Here is a 23,351-nt window from a genome sequence, read left to right as displayed (position 1 = left end):
ACTGAAGGTCACTGACGTGACAGTCGCATCGGATATTTTGATGGTTGGCTTGATCGTATTTTCGGGTCAGAACCAAATAATGACGCTTAAAATCCCTCGAGAAAAAAAAAATATGTTCAAGTAGACGCGTAATTTACCTGATATAGGGGAGATGAGGGCATAACGAGCACCCGAGGCATAATGAGAACTACACTTTTCTACGAAAGTGCGTATTTTCTTAAATAAATTTTCATGAGGATTTGTTTCGTACTTCTTATAGTATTAATTTTTCACAAAAAAAGGAATCTCCTTATCATCTTTACAGAGATAATTAAAAAAAACTAGCTTGGTTCTCAAGTTACGAAAATATTATAATTTTTGAGCACCACGAAATAAGCTCTCATGATCTTAAAATAACCTTGATCTATAATGTACGCACTGCAACATGATGTACACATTGTTTCTCAAATTTTACCATCATAAAATTTTTGATTTTTCACTTTTATCAATTTTAAAACACGTTTTTACTTAAATTTGTTGACTAGGGGCATATAGAGCACCATATTATCGAGGCATAATGAGCATTTTCTGCCGTAGAATCTAGCAGCAAATTAAAATTGATTTATAGCGCCACACCTTGACTAGTTTTCATCCGACAATTTAGCCTATTGGTAAGGTGTCGGAGAGGTAATCAAAAGACTAGAGTTAGATTTCTGTTGGAGGTGATTTTTTTCCATTCACAATTCATGATCGATTTTTTTATTGTTACATTATACGGCTAGTAGCATCATCCTCCGAACAAAGCACTTAATGTATGAGCGTGCGTGAATTGTTTGTATTCTACAAACAGACCTAGATTATTTTGTTATTGCTTTGTTTGATGAATCTACGACTCACCTGACTTCATCGAATTGAATTCGCTGCTAGATTCCCCGGCAGAAAACGCACATCTTGCCCTGATTAATGGTGCTCATACTGCCTCAGGGGGGGTTCTCATTATGCCTCCACAGTGGCTGGTTTTCAGCTTTTGGCAAAATTTTTTAAAATGCATTCTTTAACGTTTTCATCTAGTTTTTCACGTTTCAGCCCGTTAGGGAATAGGCTTTTCAAGTGTCTGAACACGAAACAATAATGTAACCTCCATATTATAGCTATTTTCTATGGTTAAATAACCGGTTTCCTTAAGGTGGCCATTATGCCCCCATCTCCCCTATCTATAGTTTTTTCTGCGTGAGCTGTACTGTTTTGACTTAAAATATCTACTACATGTAACAAATTTGAACGGTTTTCTTAAACAATAGTATCATATCCTCCCCGTGCCAATATAATCCAATATAATCTTTACAAATACATTAAAAATACGTATTGATACCTTGTAATGGAACTGAAAAATAACAACAACAAAAATAATTAAAACTGCATAAAGCACTCAACAATAACAAAAATTATAAAAATTTCCTAAAAATCAAAAAGAAATACAAACACAAGACTAAAAATGACCAAAAATAACAAAAACAAGATTAAAAAAAACAACTAAGACAATAAAAACACTAAAAGCTAAATCAAATGTGAGGTAAGAAGTCAAATATTAAAATGATTTAAAATGACACAAACTCAAAAGAGACAATTTTTTTTATAACAAGTAACAAAAAAAATGGGAAAAATCGTTCAATTATGGCAATTTAGAGTTTTCGCTTGTTTCGTGTTGGTACTTTTGTACAAAGCATCTGAATCTGGATGCTGAACATCATCGAATCCTATTTTGTTATAAAACAGTATGTTTACCTTGCTGGCTGGAAGGAATGTATTCTTCGTGCGTTTGATCGCCGTTTTTATCGATTTTGAGTACATAGTCCGACTTTTTCCTAATTGACATGCTGCTTTTACTGGTGCTATACAGTGAATGTGCTCGTTGAGGTACCTCGGGCGGTGCAGGATCAGGTGGTTGAATATCTGCAATTGGAAGGATAAAATAAAAGTTACCTCATTGCTCCTCTCAGTGTGGACGAGTATTTGTACAGCAAAATTGCCAAAGAAACACGAATTCCTACAATTCAATTTTCTATAGTACCAAAAAAAGTTGTGTGTAAAGAGGAATTGGCCGGTCGTGCTAGTCCTCAGTGGGGGAAAAGAAAGTGGTGTCCACGATACCGGAAAGGTTGAACCATCAGCAAACCTTCAAAGGTTACCCTCGGAAAGTCTCCGAAACAAAGTTTGGGAACGGTCGTCGTCTACAGCTGCTGGTTGTTCCGCCGGTCAAGCAGCCCAGTTCTGGTTGAAGACCCAATCGAGGTTTAGGTTCGTCGACGAGTGACTCGCAAGGTCCCGAACCATCAAACCGTGCTATAAAAAAAAGAACTACAGAACATCTGGGCTTTTGTTCTTTACGGGTTTCTATCCCAGCAGCTGCCAACATCACTTCCGTTGACTCCACGTCATATGACGCAGCCAGTAAGTCCTAAGAGGATTGTTCTAAGCCAGCAGGACCCGGAGGTCCAATGCCCAGAAAACCTGCGTGGTTCTCTTCAAGAAAAAGTACATTGGTTTTCTGGCAACTCTTCATCTGCCATCTCGGCGACTCGCAACGGAAGTCGTTTCGTGGGGCGGAGCTTCTTGGAACCCCATCCAGATTACTATTATGGAATAGTCGACTTAGTGAGGTAAATGTAGTCACTTAAAGGTATCCTATATGCTGATGAACACGTTAAACTCTGTAACTCGCGGTTGCTCAGCGGGTGGGTGGTTTGTTTTTAATTTGGATTAGTGGGTGGGGTGGATAGAACTCAGGGCCGTTATAGGATTTTTCAACACGGGCTATTCCCTCTTGAGTCGAACTCAAACAGTGATGTCCAAATGGGGGAATCGAGCTAAATGTTAAGTCACGGGTGGTACCTCGCATGCTACCAACCGTTGTCAGATGTATGTAATCTACTTGAAGACCAAAATGCGAGAACTCTTCAGAGGGTTGTTTATAGAGAACGATGGAATACGGAAGCAAAATCAAAATATGGGTGTAAATCATTCATTGTAAAAAACTAATACAGGGGGGCTTGGTTTTATAAACTTTTAAAGGTACATTTATTGGCTGCACAGAGCCTAAACTTGACGTCACAATTCGGTCCATACTTGCGGTTTTATGATTAGGTTCAAGGTTTATACATTCTGGTTCGGGAAACTGGATCCTCCGACTGGCAGCTACATCAGAAGATTCACACCCAATTCGGCGTCCCGAATGGTGCTAGAATCAACTCGATGGTGATGATGTGAGAGGGCGGACCTTTTAGAGGTTATGTCCACCAGCGGCATTTAGTTTTCTGTCCACGGAAAGCGGATTCGGTTTTGTCTTAAACCGCGACCCGTCGAGGATGCTCCTGGGATTGAGTTTATAAACGGAAAAGAAAAAGGTCCTCTGGACCTGACCAGATACATTAGTTACGTCACTTGTTACGTCACATCTTTCATCGCATGGTTTTTATAATGTTTCACAATAATATAATGATAATACATTTTTACATATTTTTACCTTTTTCTTCAGGATATAATGTTAACTTGTTTGTTTTTCCTCTTTGTACTATTAAACGTATTTTTAAACTGATTAGCATGGAAACAATTTCTTAATACCTTTTGACACCTCGTGTCATCGAACTAACACTTGGTTTTGTACATAACACAAATGTTACCTTTTTCTGTATATACGGTTTTAATTTGTTTCTCGTTTTGTGATTGTAATCTTCGAGTCGAATTTGTAGCTGTTTAATATAAAAATAGAACGTATTTTAACTTTGTTTTTAACTGACCGCATGTTGTGTTTAGCTTGTAAACTAACCGTACTTTTTCTTAGTAACTATCACACGTACTAACGACTTTTAGCTTGTGATCGTTTTTTTAGATTTTAATATATTTGCCCGTTTTTAATTAGCCTGTAATTTAGTTAAGAACTTTAGAAATTTTTACACCTATTACATAAATAACTTCTACTTTAACGTTTAACACGGCGCGCACAACTTTACTCTGAGGAGCTCGAGGACAGAAAGACCTTGCATTTCGTTGGTCGATATTGCGCAAGCTATGAAAATCCGACCGACACACAAAAATTTACAACTACATAGTAAGCTCAGATACGTGTGTCGTTGTTTGGGTGATAGCACTTCCCCGTGTTAACAGTAAAGTTTCCTCCGCCCATGGAAATTCTCTTGTGAGAGAGGTGGCTGCGTGCTGTTGTATAGGGAAAGCGGTAAAACGGGAGGAATCCCTGAGAACCCTTGAGTGTCGATGGCTTTGACGTTTCTTGGTCAGGGTTGAAGTCAAAATTGATGATGTTTTTGTGAAGACACATTTTTGAGGTGTAACGAACGGTTACATTACCCCATCGTCCCTTCTGAAAATGAATGAACTTCATTCATTTTGCAATCAGAGAGATGAATGTAACACGATTCTTTGATTAATTTTTTATTTTGAACTATCAAAATTAAAATTAGACTTTTGGGTCTGTGATTTACACAAACTGCCTATAGAGTTGTTTTTGACATTTCTTACGCACACTTGCTTAGCGTGTACAGATGAGACGGGACAATTAACCTCAAAAACTCTCGGTACAAAAAACAGGCAGCCGGTCGACACACATGGTCGTTTTTGAGGTTGATTGTCCCAAAACTGAAAAGTGTTGGTGAAACAACCAGCATAATATCACGAACACTATCAGCGGCAAATAGGACTATTCCGCAATCATCTGGTGATCGGAACAGCATCGTGTCACTCAGTGTAACTCACTGCAGTATCTTTTATGTTGACGGTCACTCACTTTGAGATGACAACATCGAAATGTAAACAAAGTTGATTGATAAATTGGATCCAATGTTTCTAAACTTTTCATTTTTCATAATCACCGGTGCTTCAAGTTGGTGTATTTTCAGGGTGAGTTTTCAACCTATTTCTCACAAAATTAATCCTCTAGAGCTCAGTTTGCAGATTCTAGTAGCCCTTTAATGTTTTCCTAACTCTTGTCTGTTTCAGCTAGAACTGCGGTGAGGAAGAACTCGGAAGGTTAAAACCGATTTCCCAGAAAATCCCCAGGTAAGTTTTATGATTGTGCTAGCAACTGCTACAACACATCCGAAAGATCGGATTATAAGAAGGTAATCTCGACTGTATTTCTTTCCAGTCTTCACACCTCACAGACCCTCTCGGTCGAGATGGAAGGGAATTAACAGTAAATAAAGGGTAAGTTTTATGTATCGTTCAATTTTTTTTGGACAGATACTAATCTAGGTTTCGTATTTGTTTTCCTTTTTCTCTCTTTTCAGGTTTCGAGTCAGCCACGGAACGGACACGATGATACTCATCAGCGAGGTTGGACTGGTTCAATCTCGTACACCTGAGAGAAATGTTTTTGCAAAATCGATGTTTAGGTTTGTTGCTAATTGTTTTCTTTTCTTCTTTTAGATGCTCTAATAAACGGAATAAAATGTTATGTGATTTCGTTTTTTACACATATTCCGAACATCCTTCTACACTGACGATAGTGTTTAAAAGTGCTAGTTTTGGGTTTTCCAATTAGGAGGGTTATATGAGCGTGACAGCTTTGAATCGCGATAGGAAAAGTGAAGAATGAATTATTTCAACACTTCATACTAAGTCGAACACAGGGGCAAAATTGTCCACATTGTGTTACAAAAATTTGTATTGATTCTTTAACTACGCGGATGGATTAATTAGCTTTTTTTCTAAACGAGATGATTTAATGAATGATTGATTTCCAAATGGTGTTCGATTTGGTACCGTTAAATGGACCAATCGAACTGGAAGCTATGGACAAGCGCGTTTAGGAATTATTGCTTTTCTCAGCAGATTTTGGCGCATAATATTCGTGACAAATGGCCAGATATCGGTCTTTTAATTTTCTTGGAATTGTTAAAACGCTATCAACTTGTGATGATTTGTCGGAATCTATTTAGAGCTGATCCTGAAGCGTACAGTCGTGCAAGGTACCTTCAGACCAGGGTAAAAAGTCAAAATATGGGTTTCTCTAGGCAATTCAGTCTGTCCTACTATGTACGGTGTGCTTCTCTTGGATTTTCTAACCACATTTCCGGTTTCATGGTTTAACTTTTCCCTAGCGTTTCGCGATTTTTGACGGAATTTGTGGGTGTCGTTTTTAATTTTCAGATCCGATACTGTACGAATTTCGTTTCTTACTACACGTGAACGCGGATTATCGTCAGCTGATTCAAACCGTTGCCTGAATATCTAATATATAAAGATGAGTTGGACTATATATGTTTGTTTGTTTGTATGCACCTCATACAAATCCACACTGCGTAACCGATCAGTCTGAAATTTGGTACAGAGGTGTAGTTGGACCAGGGTAAGGTTTTAGTAATAGTTCTGAGCCCCTCCTCCCTAAGAAAAGGGACCCTCCCATACAACTTTCGTTTTTATTCCCACAAATCGAAAGTCATGGCACCCATTTTGGCAACCGATTTTCGTTTCCTTTGGCGGGGTTATTTTTACTATCACCAGGGGCCGGGCATTAGAAACGACCATCCAGAGTTCACGTGTACTGGAAAGCAAATCAATGCTTGCTGAGCATAAAAGATTTGAAAGGGGAAATTTTGGCGGGTATTTTTTTCCTTCTACTGTTCAAAGCACGTGGTACCGGTACGAGATATTTGGATGTAATAAAATGCCTACATTTTGAGTTGAAAAATCTAACTAGCCTTTTATTAGGAATATAGATATTGTTAAGAGTTGTACATAGTGTTTATCAAAGCTCTTTATCGCCGCCGCTGGGGGGCTTTGAGGCTCTACAAAACTTACAGTAAACTGAACAGTGAACAATAAATTGACTTTTTCAGCTGAACAACTTTTTGGACTGAGTGTTAAAAAACTTATGAACCGATTTTCATAAATTCCAGCTTTTAAGGGTCAACCATTTTCATATTTTTGGGATTTTTCATAGAGAAAGAAAAATTTATTAGATTCAGCTTTCAGCCTTTTAGATAGCCTTCGAGGAATTCAAACGGGGGCTTAGAAAATTGATTAGGAAATTAAATCTAAGTTTTTTAGTTTTATATATTTCAATTCATTGGCGGCCAATTTCTAACTTTTGAGTCATTTTTGGTCATCAATGTGACTTGACAACATTAATCACTTTTCAAAATTAATGGGAGGATTGTGTCCAACAATGGAAACATTGAAATATAACTCAAACGAAAACTATTTCATAACATTATAATGGTAACTTCGGTTCAAAGATAGTTTGTTTTCGATAACTTCAAAAACGTATTAGTGAAACTTTTAACGTTTAAGAACAAGTACTCAGAAAGGTGTGATTTTATGAAGCACACATACAATTGAAAACATGCAAAGTGAGTTTTGAACATGGTTCAACAAGATTCGAAAGTCTTTTTTGAAAATTTCTAAGTAACTAAAACTTGAATATACTATTGTAAAAAAGAAGATCGTCCAACTTGAAAAATGGAATGATTTCCTAAAGAGATTTTTATTAAATGAGGGATGTGAAAGTAAAAAAAAAACAGTTTTATCAGCTGGAGATATCAGGTAAGTGCTATTTAAGCTTCCTTAGAAATGGTGGGTAAAAAAAATGTTTGTTATGACAGGATGAACAAGGATTCAAGGGAAATAGTTTTAAATTTCTTTAAACACAAACAATTTTTATTTTTAAATTACGAACACGAGAAAAACAATAAATAATCTCAATCAAAACATAAAAAATACTAACAAAACTATATAGCTAACATGGCCTAAAATTGGCTAAATTTCTTATATCTAATGAGGAACACAAAGCTTTCAAAATTTAGAAAAGTCCAACGAGTCATTTTGATTTATATTTTTTGCGAACCCGAGCAACGCCGGGTAAAATCAGCTAGTAGAATATAATTGTCGATAGAAACTTTCCACTTTGGAACGGTTCTCGATATTGGAGAAAATCGCGTGTTTCCGGTTTTCATGTTGCCTTTTACCCGAGATAATTAGAGCAAGGCTTTTCCGCAAAATAAGCTTTGTGAAATCGATGAAAATATAATTATAAATACGAAAATTTCGATATTTATCCTCGGAGCGATGACTTCCGGCAAGCGCGCGCGTTTTACTTATTTGTTGTTGGTCGAAGGGCGGATATTCATTTCTAAATTCGCGGGCTAGCCGTAGCCAGGAAAAGCGTTCCTCATTCTCGAAACCGAATTTCAACCAAGCGTTATCGTAGCTACGGATAAGGTTACCTAATCCGCAAGATTGTTCCCGATGTGTCATATTTTCGGAATTCACGATGCATATTTTTTCACGGTCGAAACGTTTCGAACTTGTACGGAAACTAATTTTGTTCGGATGATTGCAATAGAAAAAATGTCTTTCACGCGAATGCTGGTATCGATAAGTTCTGTTTCCACAACGTTGCAATTGAGATGAACTAGTATCAGAATCTGGTTCTGAAACGAAATATACCGAATAACCGATTTTTGTTACCTGACGGAACTGCTCCTGATCTTCCGAAACCGACGTGTGTTTTGCGATTGATTTTGGTTCGTTTTCGACCGGATTTTGCTAGAACACGACGAGATTTTTGAGCTGACGTTTTCGAGATAAAGCGCATCTTGATGGGGTTTAAATTTATGAAGCACCTCCGACAATTGGGGAAAGATAGCGGACTGCAATCTGCGTACGTCACACAAATGTTCCCCTTGCTCAGCTATTTTCAGAGCTCTCGAGCATCTGCCTAAATAGTGAGCCAAACTCGCTGGAGTTTTCATTTTTCTAAGGTTGATCTAAAATCTTCGGGCTATGAATCTGACTTTTTGTGGTGCCTCGGGAACAGAATCACTAACAATTTCAAATTATTTTTGTCTTGAACTTTCAGGATCTTCAGTTCTGAGGTTGTTCTAAAATGAAAAAAGATGATTAATAATCAGTTAATAAACGTTGATCGTTTGGAGAACGATATGGTTTTCAAACAGATACTGTTTTTGCCCCTCCTCGGAGAGAAAAATTTCGAGGAAACGTAACCGTGGTGAAGTTTTATTTTTATGCGGGCGCCAATTGTAACTCGCGGTTGCTCAGCGGGTGGGTGGTTTGTTTTTAATTTGGATTAGTGGGTGGGGTGGATAGAACTCAGGGCCGTTATAGGATTTTTCAACACGGGCTATTCCCTCTTGAGTCGAACTCAAACAGTGATGTCCAAATGGGGGAATCGAGCTAAATGTTAAGTCACGGGTGGTACCTCGCATGCTACCAACCGTTGTCAGATGTATGTAATCTACTTGAAGACCAAAATGCGAGAACTCTTCAGAGGGTTGTTTATAGAGAACGATGGAATACGGAAGCAAAATCAAAATATGGGTGTAAATCATTCATTGTAAAAAACTAATACAGGGGGGCTTGGTTTTATAAACTTTTAAAGGTACATTTATTGGCTGCACAGAGCCTAAACTTGACGTCACAATTCGGTCCATACTTGCGGTTTTATGATTAGGTTCAAGGTTTATACATTCTGGTTCGGGAAACTGGATCCTCCGACTGGCAGCTACATCAGAAGATTCACACCCAATTCGGCGTCCCGAATGGTGCTAGAATCAACTCGATGGTGATGATGTGAGAGGGCGGACCTTTTAGAGGTTATGTCCACCAGCGGCATTTAGTTTTCTGTCCACGGAAAGCGGATTCGGTTTTGTCTTAAACCGCGACCCGTCGAGGATGCTCCTGGGATTGAGTTTATAAACGGAAAAGAAAAAGGTCCTCTGGACCTGACCAGATACATTAGTTACGTCACTTGTTACGTCACATCTTTCATCGCATGGTTTTTATAATGTTTCACAATAATATAATGATAATACATTTTTACATATTTTTACCTTTTTCTTCAGGATATAATGTTAACTTGTTTGTTTTTCCTCTTTGTACTATTAAACGTATTTTTAAACTGATTAGCATGGAAACAATTTCTTAATACCTTTTGACACCTCGTGTCATCGAACTAACACTTGGTTTTGTACATAACACAAATGTTACCTTTTTCCACAGATGAACAGATGTACAAGCTCGAACAAAAAATCTTCAGAAACTTGTGTAAAATTTTCAGTGCTCTATTTTAAAGAAGCCGTTAAAAAATGACGAAAAACAGTGCCATCTATTGCTAGATTTCTAACTTTTGAACGGCGCAATAGATGGCACTGTTTCCAGATAGCTCTTTTAAATGTAACAATTTTTCGAAAGGACGCAATGGTATTTGAATTCAAAAATGAATAAATTTTAATACAATAAGACGAATTATTCTATACAATTAGATTAACCACGAAGAATTTTAAGCTGGGGAAAATACCATCATCATTTTTTTTTCACTACAGAGACTGCCGAAATAACAAACAGATGTACAAGCTTGAATTATTATATTCCAGAAACCAGTACATACAAAGTTTCGAATGCTATCATTTAAACAGGCCGAATAAACTATTGAAGTATCTCATTCTTGGAAGAGCACAATCTTATATGATCTCAAAAATTGATAAATTAACATCGTAGTAGAATGGACGGCTTCAATATATTCACAGCTAGGTAAATTTGCCTGTTTCTTTTTATCTTCATTTTTTTTACTAAAAAAACTAACTATAAGAACTTCGGACAAGCCAGATGAACCAGTTATTTTATCCAGTTGAGTTTAAAATTAACAATTTCATGAAACATACCGATTCTAGGCTTTTCTAAGCGAGCATTTTCTCATATCATATCTGTTTCTATTTAGTGCTTCATGCTATATAGTTTGAAGCAATTAGAAAAACAGCTTAAAGCTAAAAATTTCCATTACGCAAATCATAAATGTGTTGCGAATCTTTAACATCAATTTGCTCAAAACTCGTCTAATAGTAATTCGACATATTCATAACTGACTAATAGTTTGTTATTCTGTTTTGTTTACATTTCACTTTCTTCTTGACAGTTCTCTCTGGTGTCCTTGGAGACATCTGGTGGCTCAACCAAAACACATAAAATTGATTGAAAACGGTCGTTGGAACTTTACACACGTTTCAAGGCTTAGCTTGTACATCAGTTCATCAGTGCTTTTTCTGTATATACGGTTTTAATTTGTTTCTCGTTTTGTGATTGTACACCCTTATTCTTGTTTACGGCGTATCTGACTTTCGTTCGAACGGATACTTTCGAACGAATTCGAAAAAGCTATTCTTGTATTCGTTCGAACGCGATACGTTCGAGTTACCAGATGAAAATCGAAATTTTTAGGCAGCCCTGCGTATCAAATTGACATTTCTCATCAGCTTTGCGTTTCGTTTGGTGATGTTGTGAAATTTTGCCCATCGAATGTGAGTACGGAAGAAAATCAATTGGAAACCTTGCAAGCGGCCCACGGACAAGGAAAATATCATCAACGAATAAATCTTGCCTGCCAAAAAGTCCTCAAGACCACCAGCGCCAGCTGAAACGTGTGTTGACGAGATGGCACTCGAACCGGAGTCGATACCAGCCGTGTGTGTGATTCTTAGTTGCTGCTGAAAAGTTGTTCCGCTTATGATGTTTTTACATATATTTCGAAACTCGATGTGAAATCCGATATAAAAATGGGCAAATCCTCTTATAAAAATGAAAATATATTTTGATTTGATTTTTTTTTATATTGAAGAAAACGATTTCGTAACAGTGATCCCGTGAAAGTTAGTCGATCCAAACGTCTTTGGCATTTCATAACGCGGTCTTATTCAATGAAAAAAAATCCGCCAACTGTTGCCTCAATCAGTTTTAATCGAAATTTCCCTATGTTAATTTTTTCTCCTTCTTATATGCAAAATATGTTTGCATCGTATGATTTTTTCCAATCAAACGCCCGCGATTCGCAGCATCAGACTTGCGTTTGTCAGGCGGTAGCAGAAATACGTTCGATCGAAAACGAGAATGCACTCATTCGTTCGAACGAACCATGTTCGAAAGATCGAACTGTACTTCAACGTTCGAACGAAAACAAGAATACTAATTGGGGAAACTTTCGAACGTATGCCATTCGAACGAAAACCAGAATAAGGGTGGTAATCTTCGAGTCGAATTTGTAGCTGTTTAATATAAAAATAGAACGTATTTTAACTTTGTTTTTAACTGACCGCATGTTGTGTTTAGCTTGTAAACTAACCGTACTTTTTCTTAGTAACTATCACACGTACTAACGACTTTTAGCTTGTGATCGTTTTTTTTAGATTTTAATATATTTGCCCGTTTTTACAGTGAGGGGCAAAATAAAGTGTCCAAATTATTTTTTATCATTTCTTTTATATTTCTGGTTAAAATTCAACGAAAACACATCGTAATCATTTTTAAAATATTGTTTATTATGACCTTTTCAAATTTTGTTAATGTTGCGCTGGTAAAAAAAAGAAAGTTTTTATGATAGAAAAAAAAACAGTTAATATTCCAACAAAAAAATGGGCAAAATAAAGTGTCCAACTCAAAAATCAATATAATTTCCATAAGTTTCCATCGTGAGGCCTTCGAATTTTTTTGTTTTGTCTTGGGGTGGGTTGGGCAATTTGGTAAAAATTGAAGGAATCATGACAGCTGAGTCATATTGCAATATCCTGCGGGAAAACCTCGAGGTATCCTTCATCAAGACGGGCCTCGAAGAGCGCTTCGTTTTACAGCAGGATAACGATCCGAAGCATATACGGCCAATCTGACGAAGTCATTTTTTTCGTTCCTGCCGCATCAAACCCCTTGAATGGCCCACACACAGCCCTGATCTGAACCCCATCGAAAATATATGGGCCATCCTCGATGCTCTGATTGATAAGACTGGTGTGACAAATATTTACAAATACTTATTTTGATGCCCTGAAGCATGCGTGGGAAGAACGCGACCCACAACACTTGCACAACCTTGTTGAAAGTATGCCGAAGCGCTTGTAGGAGCTGTTGAAGGCTGAAGGAGGTCATACTCATTATTAAATCGTTCTTATTTGCCTTCAGTTTGAATTATTTAAAGCTGTACTGATCTGGACACTTTATTTTGCCCCAGTTCTTTTTTTTTTTTGAATATTAACTGTTTTTCTCTACCAGAAAAACTTTCTTTTTTTACCAGCGTAACATCAACTAAAATTTAAAAGAACATAATAAACAATATTTTAAAAATGATTACGATGTGTTTTCGTTGAATTTTAACCAAAAAAATGAAAGAAATTGAAAAAAAATAATCTGGACACTTTATTTTGCCCCTCACTGTAATTAGCCTGTAATTTAGTTAAGAACTTTAGAAATTTTTACACCTATTACATAAATAACTTCTACTTTAACGTTTAACACGGCGCGCACAACTTTACTCTGAGGAGCTCGAGGACAGAAAGACCTTGCATTTCGTTGGTCGATATTGCGCAAGCTATGAAAATCCGACCGACACACAAAAATTTACAACTACATAGTAAGCTCAGATACGTGTGTCGTTGTTTGGGTGATAGCACTTCCCCGTGTTAACAGTAAAGTTTCCTCCGCCCATGGAAATTCTCTTGTGAGAGAGGTGGCTGCGTGCTGTTGTATAGGGAAAGCGGTAAAACGGGAGGAATCCCTGAGAGCCCTTGAGTGTCGATGGCTTTGACGTTTCTTGGTCAGGGTTGAAGTCAAAATTGATGATGTGTCGAAGACACATTTTTGAGGTGTAACGAACGGTTACAACTCTTCCAACTATCAGGTCGGAGATTTACCAAATAGCCGCCAAGATTCCGAAGAACAGCCTAAAACATCCGTTGAGCGTTTTTAGACTTACTGGTACATTTATTGAAACCTATTAATATTATTAAGCTCGTAAATTACTTACTTACTTAATGATCCACTTGGTCTTTCCGACATTGACTTTGAGACCTGCTGCCTTGGAACTTTCGGTGAGGTCGTCGAGTTTGCTCTGCATGTCCGGTTGTGATTGGGCGAGCAAAACAATATCGTCAGCCAGGTTAAGGTCGTTCAGTTGCTCCATTGTTGAAGGATTCCACGGCAATCCTCGGTTCGGTGCACAGTCAATCGATCCAGTCAGAATCTCATCCATTACGATTAGAAAAAGTAGCGGTGATAGAATACATCCTTGTCTCACTCCAGCAGTTACCGGGATTAGTTCGGACAAGACACCGTCGTGCAGGACCTTGCACGAAAATGCCTCGTATTGTGCTTCGATGAGATGGACTAGTTTCTCTGGTACTCCTCTTCGCCTTAGAGCCGCCCAGATGTTTTCATGGTTAAGTCGGTCGTATGCTTTTTCGAAATCAACGAACACCTGCAGAAGAGAGTCCTGGTATTCGTTTATTTGTTCCAGTATGATTCGTAGCGTTGTGATGTGGTCCACACATGATCGTCCGGATCGGAATTCAGCTTGTTGCCGTCGGAGTGTAGCGTCGATATTCTCCTGGATCCTGTTGAGGATCACTTTGCAGAGTACTCTGAGGGTTGTACAGATCAACGTTATGCCTCGCCAGTTACCGCACTCTGTCAGGTCTCCTTTCTTCGGGACCTTTACAAGGATACTCTGCATCCAGTCGGCCGGGAATGTTGCAGTATCCCAGATGTCAGCGAAAAGACGGTGCAAAATTTGTGCTGACAGGGCAGGGTCAGCTTTCAGCATTTCAGCAGGGATGCAATCGATCCCAGGTGCTTTGTTGGATTTCATGTTTTTGATTGCCGTTTCTATTTCAGCCAGCGCAGGCGCTTCCGAGTTGACGCCATTTATGCGACTTACTGTTGGCGCTTCAAGCTGCGGATTCTGTTGGTCATCGCTGTTCGTGACTCGGAAGAGTTGTTCGAAGTGCTCAGTCCATCGTTTGAGCTGATCTGTTCGATCGGTCAATAACTGACCAGCTGGGTCTTTCAGCGGCATTCTCGCATTAGTCCTTGCACCACTGAGGCGGCGAGAAATGTCATAAAGTAATCGGATATCTCCATTTGCGGCGGCTCTCTCTCCCTCTTCGGCTAGGGAGTTTGTCCAGGCTCTCTTGTCTCGTCTACAAGCTCGTTGAACTGCCTTTTCCAGCTCCGCATATCGTAAACGGGCGGCTGCTTTGGCTGATCATCGACCATCCTCCAAGTTTCATCCGACATCCATTCACTTCTTCTTCCACACACTTTACCGAGAGTACCATGGCTCGTCGTGATAAAGGCATTCTTGATTCCACACCACTGTTCTTCGGCTGTTCCGTCTGTCAGCAATTCCGAGGCTCGGGATTCTAGCTGTTCAACGTATGCCCTTTTCACCTCTGGATTCTCCAACCGGCCGACGTCGTATCGACACCCGACTTGCTCCTCGCGCCGTTGGACACGCGCAACTCTCAGTCGTATTTCGTCAAGGACGAAGTGATGGTCAAATGCAGTGTCTGCGCTTCGTTTGTTGCGGACATCAAGAAGGCTCCTTCTCCATTTTCGGCTGATGCAGATGTGGTCAATTTGATTTTCAGTTCGGCCATCTCGGGATACCCAAGTGACCTTATGTGCTGGTCGATGGAGGAAGAGCGATCCACCGATCACCATGTTGTTGTTGCCACAAAATTCTACAAGCAGCTCTCCGTTTTCGCTCATCTGTCCTAGGCCATGGCGCCCCATGATGCGCTCAAGGTCCAGATTGTCGGAGCCAATCTTTGCGTTGAAGTCGCCCAAATGGAATGGAATGTCACCCTTCGGAATTTTCTCTACCACGCTGTTCAGTTGACTGCAAAACCGCTCTTTCTCCTGCAAGTCGGCAACGTCAGTTGGCGCATAACACTGAACCATTGTAAGGTTTCTAACCGGTGTTCTGAATCTGGCTACGATTATTCTTTCGTTTATTGGTTCCCATCTAATGAGGGCCTGCGGGCTTAACAGGAAACCAACTCCTTGTTCCCGAGTAGCATGTTCTCCTCGTATGCCAGAGTAAAGCAGGACTTGCCCGGACTTTGTCTTGTGTTCTCCAGTGTTAGGCCAACGGATTTCGCTCAGTCCCAGAATTTCAAGCTTGAGGCCGCTAGCCTCTCTAGAAAGTTGTTCCAGTTTGCCTTGTTGGGCAAGGGTTGAAACGTTCCAAGTTCCAATTCGTGTCCGTGTTTTCATGCTAAAAGTCGTCGTAAACTCGTAAATTAACATAATATAATTATTCTAGGAGAGTACAGCAGAATTGAGGTTAGGTCATAACTGTCCCTGCAGGAGCGCTAAAACCTACCAACCCTTACTGAATTTTATGTAAACTTTAAGATAATGTTCTAAATATCTGAACCCTAAAACTTATAAAAATACATTCTTCTACATTGAAGCAGTTGCTATCAGAACCAGTATCGAGTTTTAATCACGCCCGCAATGACAGTTAGCCTGGCCGTAGTACCTAGTATCTACAATATGATCGAAAGTTATGCGAGGTAGATGCTGATTTTCGAGTACTCGTGTCAAACTTGTAGTCGACATTTTGAAATATTTTGCGCAGCTGATGAAATCAACATGTCAACATGTTAACAATATTGATAAAACTATTTGTACGCCAAATTTCATTTAATTTTACACAGTTTATCAAGAGTTAGATCAATATCAGTGTGTGCAGATTTGAAGTGAAACACCTTTGACTAAGCTTCTTATTAGATTCAAGTGGTAATAAATTGTTGTAGGATCCCTTTTCGATAGGCTGAGCAGTTTGCTAGTTTTCTATGAGTCGGGCTATGAATCTTGTTGATTACCTAGCATCAAGAGCCTCTTCCCAATTGAACATAATCATAATTTCTCAATTCACTGTTAAGTGCACAAGTTCGATGTCTTTTCTTGCAAGTATAGAGATTTACTAAATATTCGGCGCCGAATATCACTCAAAAACCGATAAGCCGAATATACGGCTCACCGAATAGTTGTCGAGCTTGTATGTTCATATACTGGTCTGCTACCCTCTAAAGTTGGAAACCCCTTATAAACTACTCACCTGATTCCATAACATAATATCGGGGTTCCTCGGGCATTCTTCGATTCGACGGCATGGTCAAATCTTTACTATCTCGATCACGTTCGATGTTGTTGCTGACGGATGAGATCGTGCTACTGGAGGAAGTTAACATTGGTTGCCCGGTGGGCATCAGCCTTCGGTTAATCGTATTGTTGCCGTTGCGGTGGGTCCGGGAGCCTTTACCCAAGGTACTGTGGGACGCCATGAGACCCCTCGTAGATGCCATCGAGTGATCGACTGAGAAATGAATTAAAAGGATCAGATAAATGCTTAAAATTGTGCAAGTGTAGGTAATTAGTGATTTTTTACCATTTTTCATGCGTTCCTGGGTATTGAATCTACTGTTATTGCACTCCACCAAATATGTAGATCTAGCGTAATGTCCGGGAGATTGCGGAATGTTAGAAATGTTTTCAAAGTTCAACATATCCCCCCCATTAATCTCGTTTGGATCGTGCTGTTTCACTGTAAATAAGAGGCAACAAAAATTATATCGTTCTTCTATGTTTCAAGAAATCAAAAGAGTGTCATAACCGCTGGGTACTTACTGAGGGATGGTTTTTGATTCTTGGAGATCAATTGGACAAGATTTTCATTAACGAATTCGTCATCACTGCTGCTGCTGTAGTTATTATTATTAATGTTTGTACGTCGGTTAACAACATCGTCTTCCTGCCATTCGGTGAATATTTGACGCGTATAAGACGAATGCTCTTCAATACCTCCCTGCGATCTGCGATTGCCAGCCACTGATCCAGTTCTATTGGACATGACTAAACAGGGGTTGCAGCACGCGATGGCATGATTTCATACATATGCACAACTGATCTTTCAACACTGGAATGAGATAGAATAAATAAAAATATGTTAACAGTTTTGTTATTGCACGTAATTAAACGTACTAGCACCGACTACACTAAGGTTAATAATACGCTTTATAAAAATCGTCGTTAACGTATTGGACTTCGAATATTTTCTCTCAAAAAAACGTGTAGATTCGTGAGATCCGTGCAGAAGAATCATATTGATGGCAAAACCGTGTAAAACGATGCCATATTAGAAACACTTAGTAGGTAAAATCAAACCGCGTAAAAAAACCATAGTGTACACGACTAGATTTTGATTTTTGGCTACGCTCAAAATCAAAGTGCAATAAAGGGTGATACAGTCAAAATTTGGTCAAGAGAAAATGCGTGTAAATCGGTGAAATAGTTTATTTTAAAAATCAAATTTAATTTCTATTCAAGTTTAATTAGTATAAAATTCAGGAAAAATATTCAGTTAGGCTTTCGCTTTTCCAAATCCGAATTGCCGGGCCTTACGCTTAACCCCTGCCATCAAATTTTGTACAGCCACCTTGTACACCTTCATTTCCGCAGAAAGCCAGTTTGCCTTGAACTGCTGCTCGTCCTTAGCAGTTTTTTTGGTCTTCTTTAGGTTCCACTTTACAATAGCCAAGTATTTCTCAATTGGGCGGAGCTCTGGCGTGTTGGGAGGGTTCTTGTTTGGGAACAACTTGCTCGTTATTGGAACCGTACCACTCCATGGCCTTTTCACCGTAATGCCAAGATGCCAAATCCGGCCAAAACAGTACGGAACAACTGTGTTTCTTCAGGAAAGGCAGCAGACGTTTATTCAAACACTTTTTCACGTAAATTTCTTGGTTGACAGTCCCGGAAGCTATGAGAATGCTGCTTTTCAAGCCACAGGTACAGATGGCTTTCTAAACCAGATATTTTTTCGCAAACTTTGACAGTTTCATGTGCTTGAAAATATCTGCTACCTTTCCCCTTCCTTTTGCCGTATAAAACTCCTGTCCCGGAAACTGCTTGTAGTTGGCTTTGACGTAGGTTTCGTCGTCCATTACCACGTAGTCAAACTTCGTCAGCATCGTCGTGTACAACCTCCAGGATCGCGCTTTGGTCGTCGTATTTTGTTTATCATCGCGATTTGGAGTCACTACCTTCGTGTAAGTCGATAGTCCGGCTCGTTTTTTGGCTCGATGCACGGTTGTAGACGATACACCCAGCTTATTTGTGGCATCTCGGAGAGAGAGGTTAGGGTTTTGCTTGAAACTACCGGCAACTCTCTTTGTCGTCTCAGCGGCTTCCGGTTTTCGATTTCCACCCGATCCAGACTTCCTGGCTGTCGACAAACGTTCCCAAAACACTTTAATTACATATGTAACGGTTGATTTGGCAACTTTTAGCAATTTTGCCAGATTTGCGTGGGAGTAGCTCGGATTTTCGCAATGCGCGAGCAAAATTTTGATACGCTGCTCTTCTTCCTTGGACGGCATTTTGACAACTGAAGAGTGAATTGCAAAATCAAAATAGGAGCAACATTCTACACACACACACACCTTCAAAATGAGGAGTGTTCAGGTGAGTGCCAAATTGAAAGAAATACGTCAAGTTGATATTGACCAAATTTTGACCGTATTACCCTTTACCGATACCAGAGTGCGTTTCGATCGATGTTGTAGAAGTGTTAACCAGTCGTATTCTTTGTGTTTTGATGCATAGAGTTGTTTTTGACATTTCTCACGCACATTAACTGGCGTCCCACTAGCGTGTACGGACGAGAACGGGACAATTAACCTCCAAAAGTTCCAGTGCATAAATCGAGCAGCCGCCGACGAACACGGTCGTTTTTGAGGTTAATGTTTCCAAAGTGAAAAAGTGTTAGTGAAATGTCCTAAACTGTGACGCGAATACTACTTGCGGCAAATAGGACTATTGAGAGCGTATAACAGTTAGGCAGACGTCAAAAGTACCCATCCGAATGTGATCTAATCGAGATTTCGGATGGATAGAAGCTCTGTTCACTGCTCGAACAGATGCTTTTACCTCTCTCAAAACAACACTCAGATAAATTTTATATGTATTGATAGGAAGAATAGGAAAGAGTTTCATGTTTTATATTAGTTTCTCCTATTCGCTTCTGAGGCTATTTATAGTAATAGAAATCACTTCAAACCAAACCGCCGCCGTATTCACTTCGCTAATAAATTAGCCCCAAATCGTGCCGAGAATAAAGTGTCGTTTCTAAGTCTGAACAAAGTGGATTTTTAATCGTCGCGTTTCTACGGAAGTTCCGAAAGTGTTCCGGTGCCAAAACATTTGGTCCTTCGAGCCGGATGACCGTCCGGAAGGTGGTTCCCGGAAAATTTCGGACTTAAGTTAAGACAGCATTGACTGAAAAGTGAACCATTTTGGACTCGTGAAAACGCCATCGCATTTGAGCTCCAAAGAACTAAAGTGATTGTTGTTGGCAACCTTTGAACATTGAATAGGCCATAGCTTGGCTTGGATGCAGTTGGTGCATTGTGCTAAGGAGTCAGCCATTTCGATTTGGAGGAACAAGGAGTGAACCCAGGACAATTGATTATAAAATTGCCACCCGTGAAGCGGCGTACTTCACTTCAGCAACCAGCACCAGCAATTAACGCAGAATTTTGCAAAGCAGATATAACCAGAATCAAGGAAGTATTTTGGCTTGATGCATGTGGCCAAACTGATGTAAAGAATCAATAAAGAATTGAATGTGAATTGATATTTTAGTCGCATGAAGTGTGTGCCCTGTCCGTTTTTCAACATTGGTCTTGATAATTTATTGGCATTTTTCACTTTGCTGTTATATGTTGGTTGTGCCCACTCGCTGCTGTCAATATTGGGTGGTCTCGGAATTCGCGTCGCGAACGGATTAAACGTTGAGTCGATCTTAAGTAAGTGAATTTACTCAAAGTCGGAAGCACATTAAGGTGCAAAAGTCAGTAGCACATTAAGGTGCATGTCAGTAGCACAAAAGGTGCAAGTCAGAATTGTTCAGTACTGGACGGAGTGGGTCCAAGGTATCTCAATTGAGTCAGAATTTAAGTTTGTCGTAAATCTTGTCTGAATTTGTCAGAAATATCATCAGAAATTTAAGTTTGTCAGAAATCTTGTCTGAATTTGGCAGAAATATCGTCAGAAGTTTAAGTTTGTCAGAAATCTTGTCTGGATTTGTCTGGAATTGTCAGAAATAAGGTTTACCAGAATTTTGGTCTGAAATATCGTCCGAAATTGTCAAGAATAAAGTCAGTAAACAATTTGCTTGAAAAACTGTTGAAAAATAAGCGTGTGTCAGAAACTTTAAGTCAGTTCAGAACTTGTCTGAAATTGCAAAGCTCAATTTGTCGGAAGTTTGAGGCCTGTGTCAGTCATCATCGTTTCTGTATTGGACGGATTGGGTCCAAGATTGCCTGATTTGTCAGAAAGTTCAAATCGTTTGTCGGAATTTAAGAATCAACTCCTGAACGGCATCAATAATCGAGCCATTTTAAGGCCGATGACATAGTGAGTGCGATGCGATGCGAATCAGCGGAAAATTTACGGACGCAGCCTACGCGAACTCGAGCGGCGGAACAAATTGACATCTGCTTCGCCGCGTTGAGTATGTCAGGTTTAAGCGATTCACATACATTTTCATCAAATGTGGTTCACCGCATTGAATCGCATTCACCGCATCGCATCGCATCGTATTCACTATGTCATCGGCCTAAGTGTTTGGTCAGAATTTCGTCAGTTTTGGGCACATTGGGTTCAAGGGTGTCAGATTGTTCAAAAATGGAAAATTATTGTCTATGCTTTCCCCAGTTTGGGTTGAATCACTACTTTTTCAGCTCTTTTGAGAGAGTTCTGGGAATCTAAAGTAGAACTGGTATAATTTTCAACAAAAATGGCTAAAAACGAGCGTGTGTCCATGGGATCGAGAGTGAAGCTGCCAGAAATTCGATTGCCCAGTTTTGGTGGAAAGCTTCGCGATTGGGTGTCATTCCACGATAGCTTCCAGAGCCTGCATAACAACGAGAAACTCACACCCATGGAGAAGTTTACGTAGGTATCTGAGGTCAGCTTTTTCCGGCGATGCACTGAAGGAGGTACTCTCGATCGAGCTGTCAGATGCTAATTATACTGGCAGCACCAGTGGAACAGCTCGGAACGTGGCCGGTGGACCCATCGCTTGATCCCTAATATCGGAACCTGGATGGATCGAAGACATGGTGAGGTGGACTTTTGCATGACACAGTTCCTGACTGGTCACGGATGTTTCATGCAGTACCACCATCGGTTTGGACACGTGGCTTCGCCATCTTGTCTAACCTGCGGAGACATAGTAGAGACGCCAGAACACGTAGTGTTCAGCTGTCCAAGGTTCGAGGAGGTACGTGCTAATATGCTTGCCGCCTGCGGACCAGACACGACAGCCGACAACATCGTGCAGAGGATGTGCGAGGACGCCAACACTTGGCGCGTGGTCAGCGATGGGTTCACCCGGATCATGACTGCCCTGCAGAGGAGTTGGAACCAGCACCAGTCCGCGATCGGTGTAGGGTGACTCCTTCGTCGGGGAACACTTGAGTAGTGTGCGTCCGACCCTGGCAGTAAAGCATACAAAGATAAGACTTTACCTTCTGCGTATGCCGAGCTGCTAGGTACGTCGCGCGTCTGTGTGTAGGATACCTCCATCGTTATCGTCGCGGAGTATCCGAGTCGAACGCGCCCTCTGCGACGGAGGCTGTGGGGATAAGACAAGACCTTCTCCGCAGTCGAACTCGTAGGGGGAAGAGTATTCACGTCGCGGAGTACTCTCGGGTAGAATGGTCTCACGTCGCCGTCGAATGAGCCACTCGAGTCGGGTAGGATGACATCACCGTCGGGATTTATCTGAGTCGCAAGCGTTTAAGACCCGTACGTGTGCTGTGACAGGCGCGAGTCTAGGATAAGCTGCTCTCGATTCGGTACACGGCGGGCAAAAACCCTAGGGTTGCCAGCCAAAAAGGGAGGAGGAAGACCGGACCACGGTCGGAGTAGGATGTCCTTTCGGCGGGGGGCATTCGAGTAGTGTGCGTCCGATCCTAGCAGTAAAGCATACAAAGATAAGACTTTACCTTCTGCGTATGCCGAGCTGTTTAGGTACGTCGCGATCGTTGTGTAGGATACCTCTACCGCCGCGGAGTATCTGAGTAGAACGCGCTCCCTACGAGGGAGGCTGCGGGGATAAGACTAGACCTTCTTCGTAATCGAACTCGTAGGGGGAAGAGTATTTACGCCGCGAAATACTCTCGGGTAGGGTGACTTCACGTTGTCGGCTGGTGAGTCACCTGAGTCGGTGTAGGATGAATTCTTCGCCGGGAATCATCCGAGTAGTTTTTCGTAAAGCCCCGGACGTGTGCTTTGACAGGCGCGTGTCCAGGATAAGCTGCTCTCGACCGGCACACGGACGGGCAAAGAGGAAAGGGCCTCGAGCCAAGCCAGGCGGAGCCAAGACCTCAAGTCGTTAGAGGAGAGGTCATTGGTCTCTTGCAGTGGTCTCGAACAGAGGCGGAGCGCACGTTTTTCGTGGGAACCAAGCTAGTCTCGATTTGCGAGTAAAGGCCGGATCTCAAGTC

General features: G+C 40.5%; 1 protein-coding gene across 1 annotated transcript in view; it reads right to left on the bottom strand.

Annotated features, from left to right (window-relative positions):
* Positions 1-23,351, bottom strand: part of LOC129751327 (uncharacterized) — a 197,142-nt gene that overhangs the window by 114,678 nt on the left and 59,113 nt on the right. Inside the window, exons 3-6 of the mRNA XM_055746771.1 lie at positions 17,467-17,755; positions 17,228-17,383; positions 16,898-17,155; positions 1,765-1,932 (exon numbers count right to left, since the gene is read on the bottom strand). Of these exons, the coding sequence (XP_055602746.1) occupies positions 1,765-1,932; positions 16,898-17,155; positions 17,228-17,383; positions 17,467-17,689 (805 nt within the window). The 5' untranslated portion in view covers positions 17,690-17,755. The remainder of the gene's footprint in view (positions 1-1,764; positions 1,933-16,897; positions 17,156-17,227; positions 17,384-17,466; positions 17,756-23,351) is intronic.

The sequence above is a fragment of the Uranotaenia lowii genome, chromosome 1 (genome assembly GCF_029784155.1).
Source record: "Uranotaenia lowii strain MFRU-FL chromosome 1, ASM2978415v1, whole genome shotgun sequence".
In the NCBI taxonomy this organism is placed as follows: domain Eukaryota; kingdom Metazoa; phylum Arthropoda; class Insecta; order Diptera; family Culicidae; genus Uranotaenia; species Uranotaenia lowii.
This window is presented reverse-complemented; position numbering and strand designations above follow the sequence as displayed.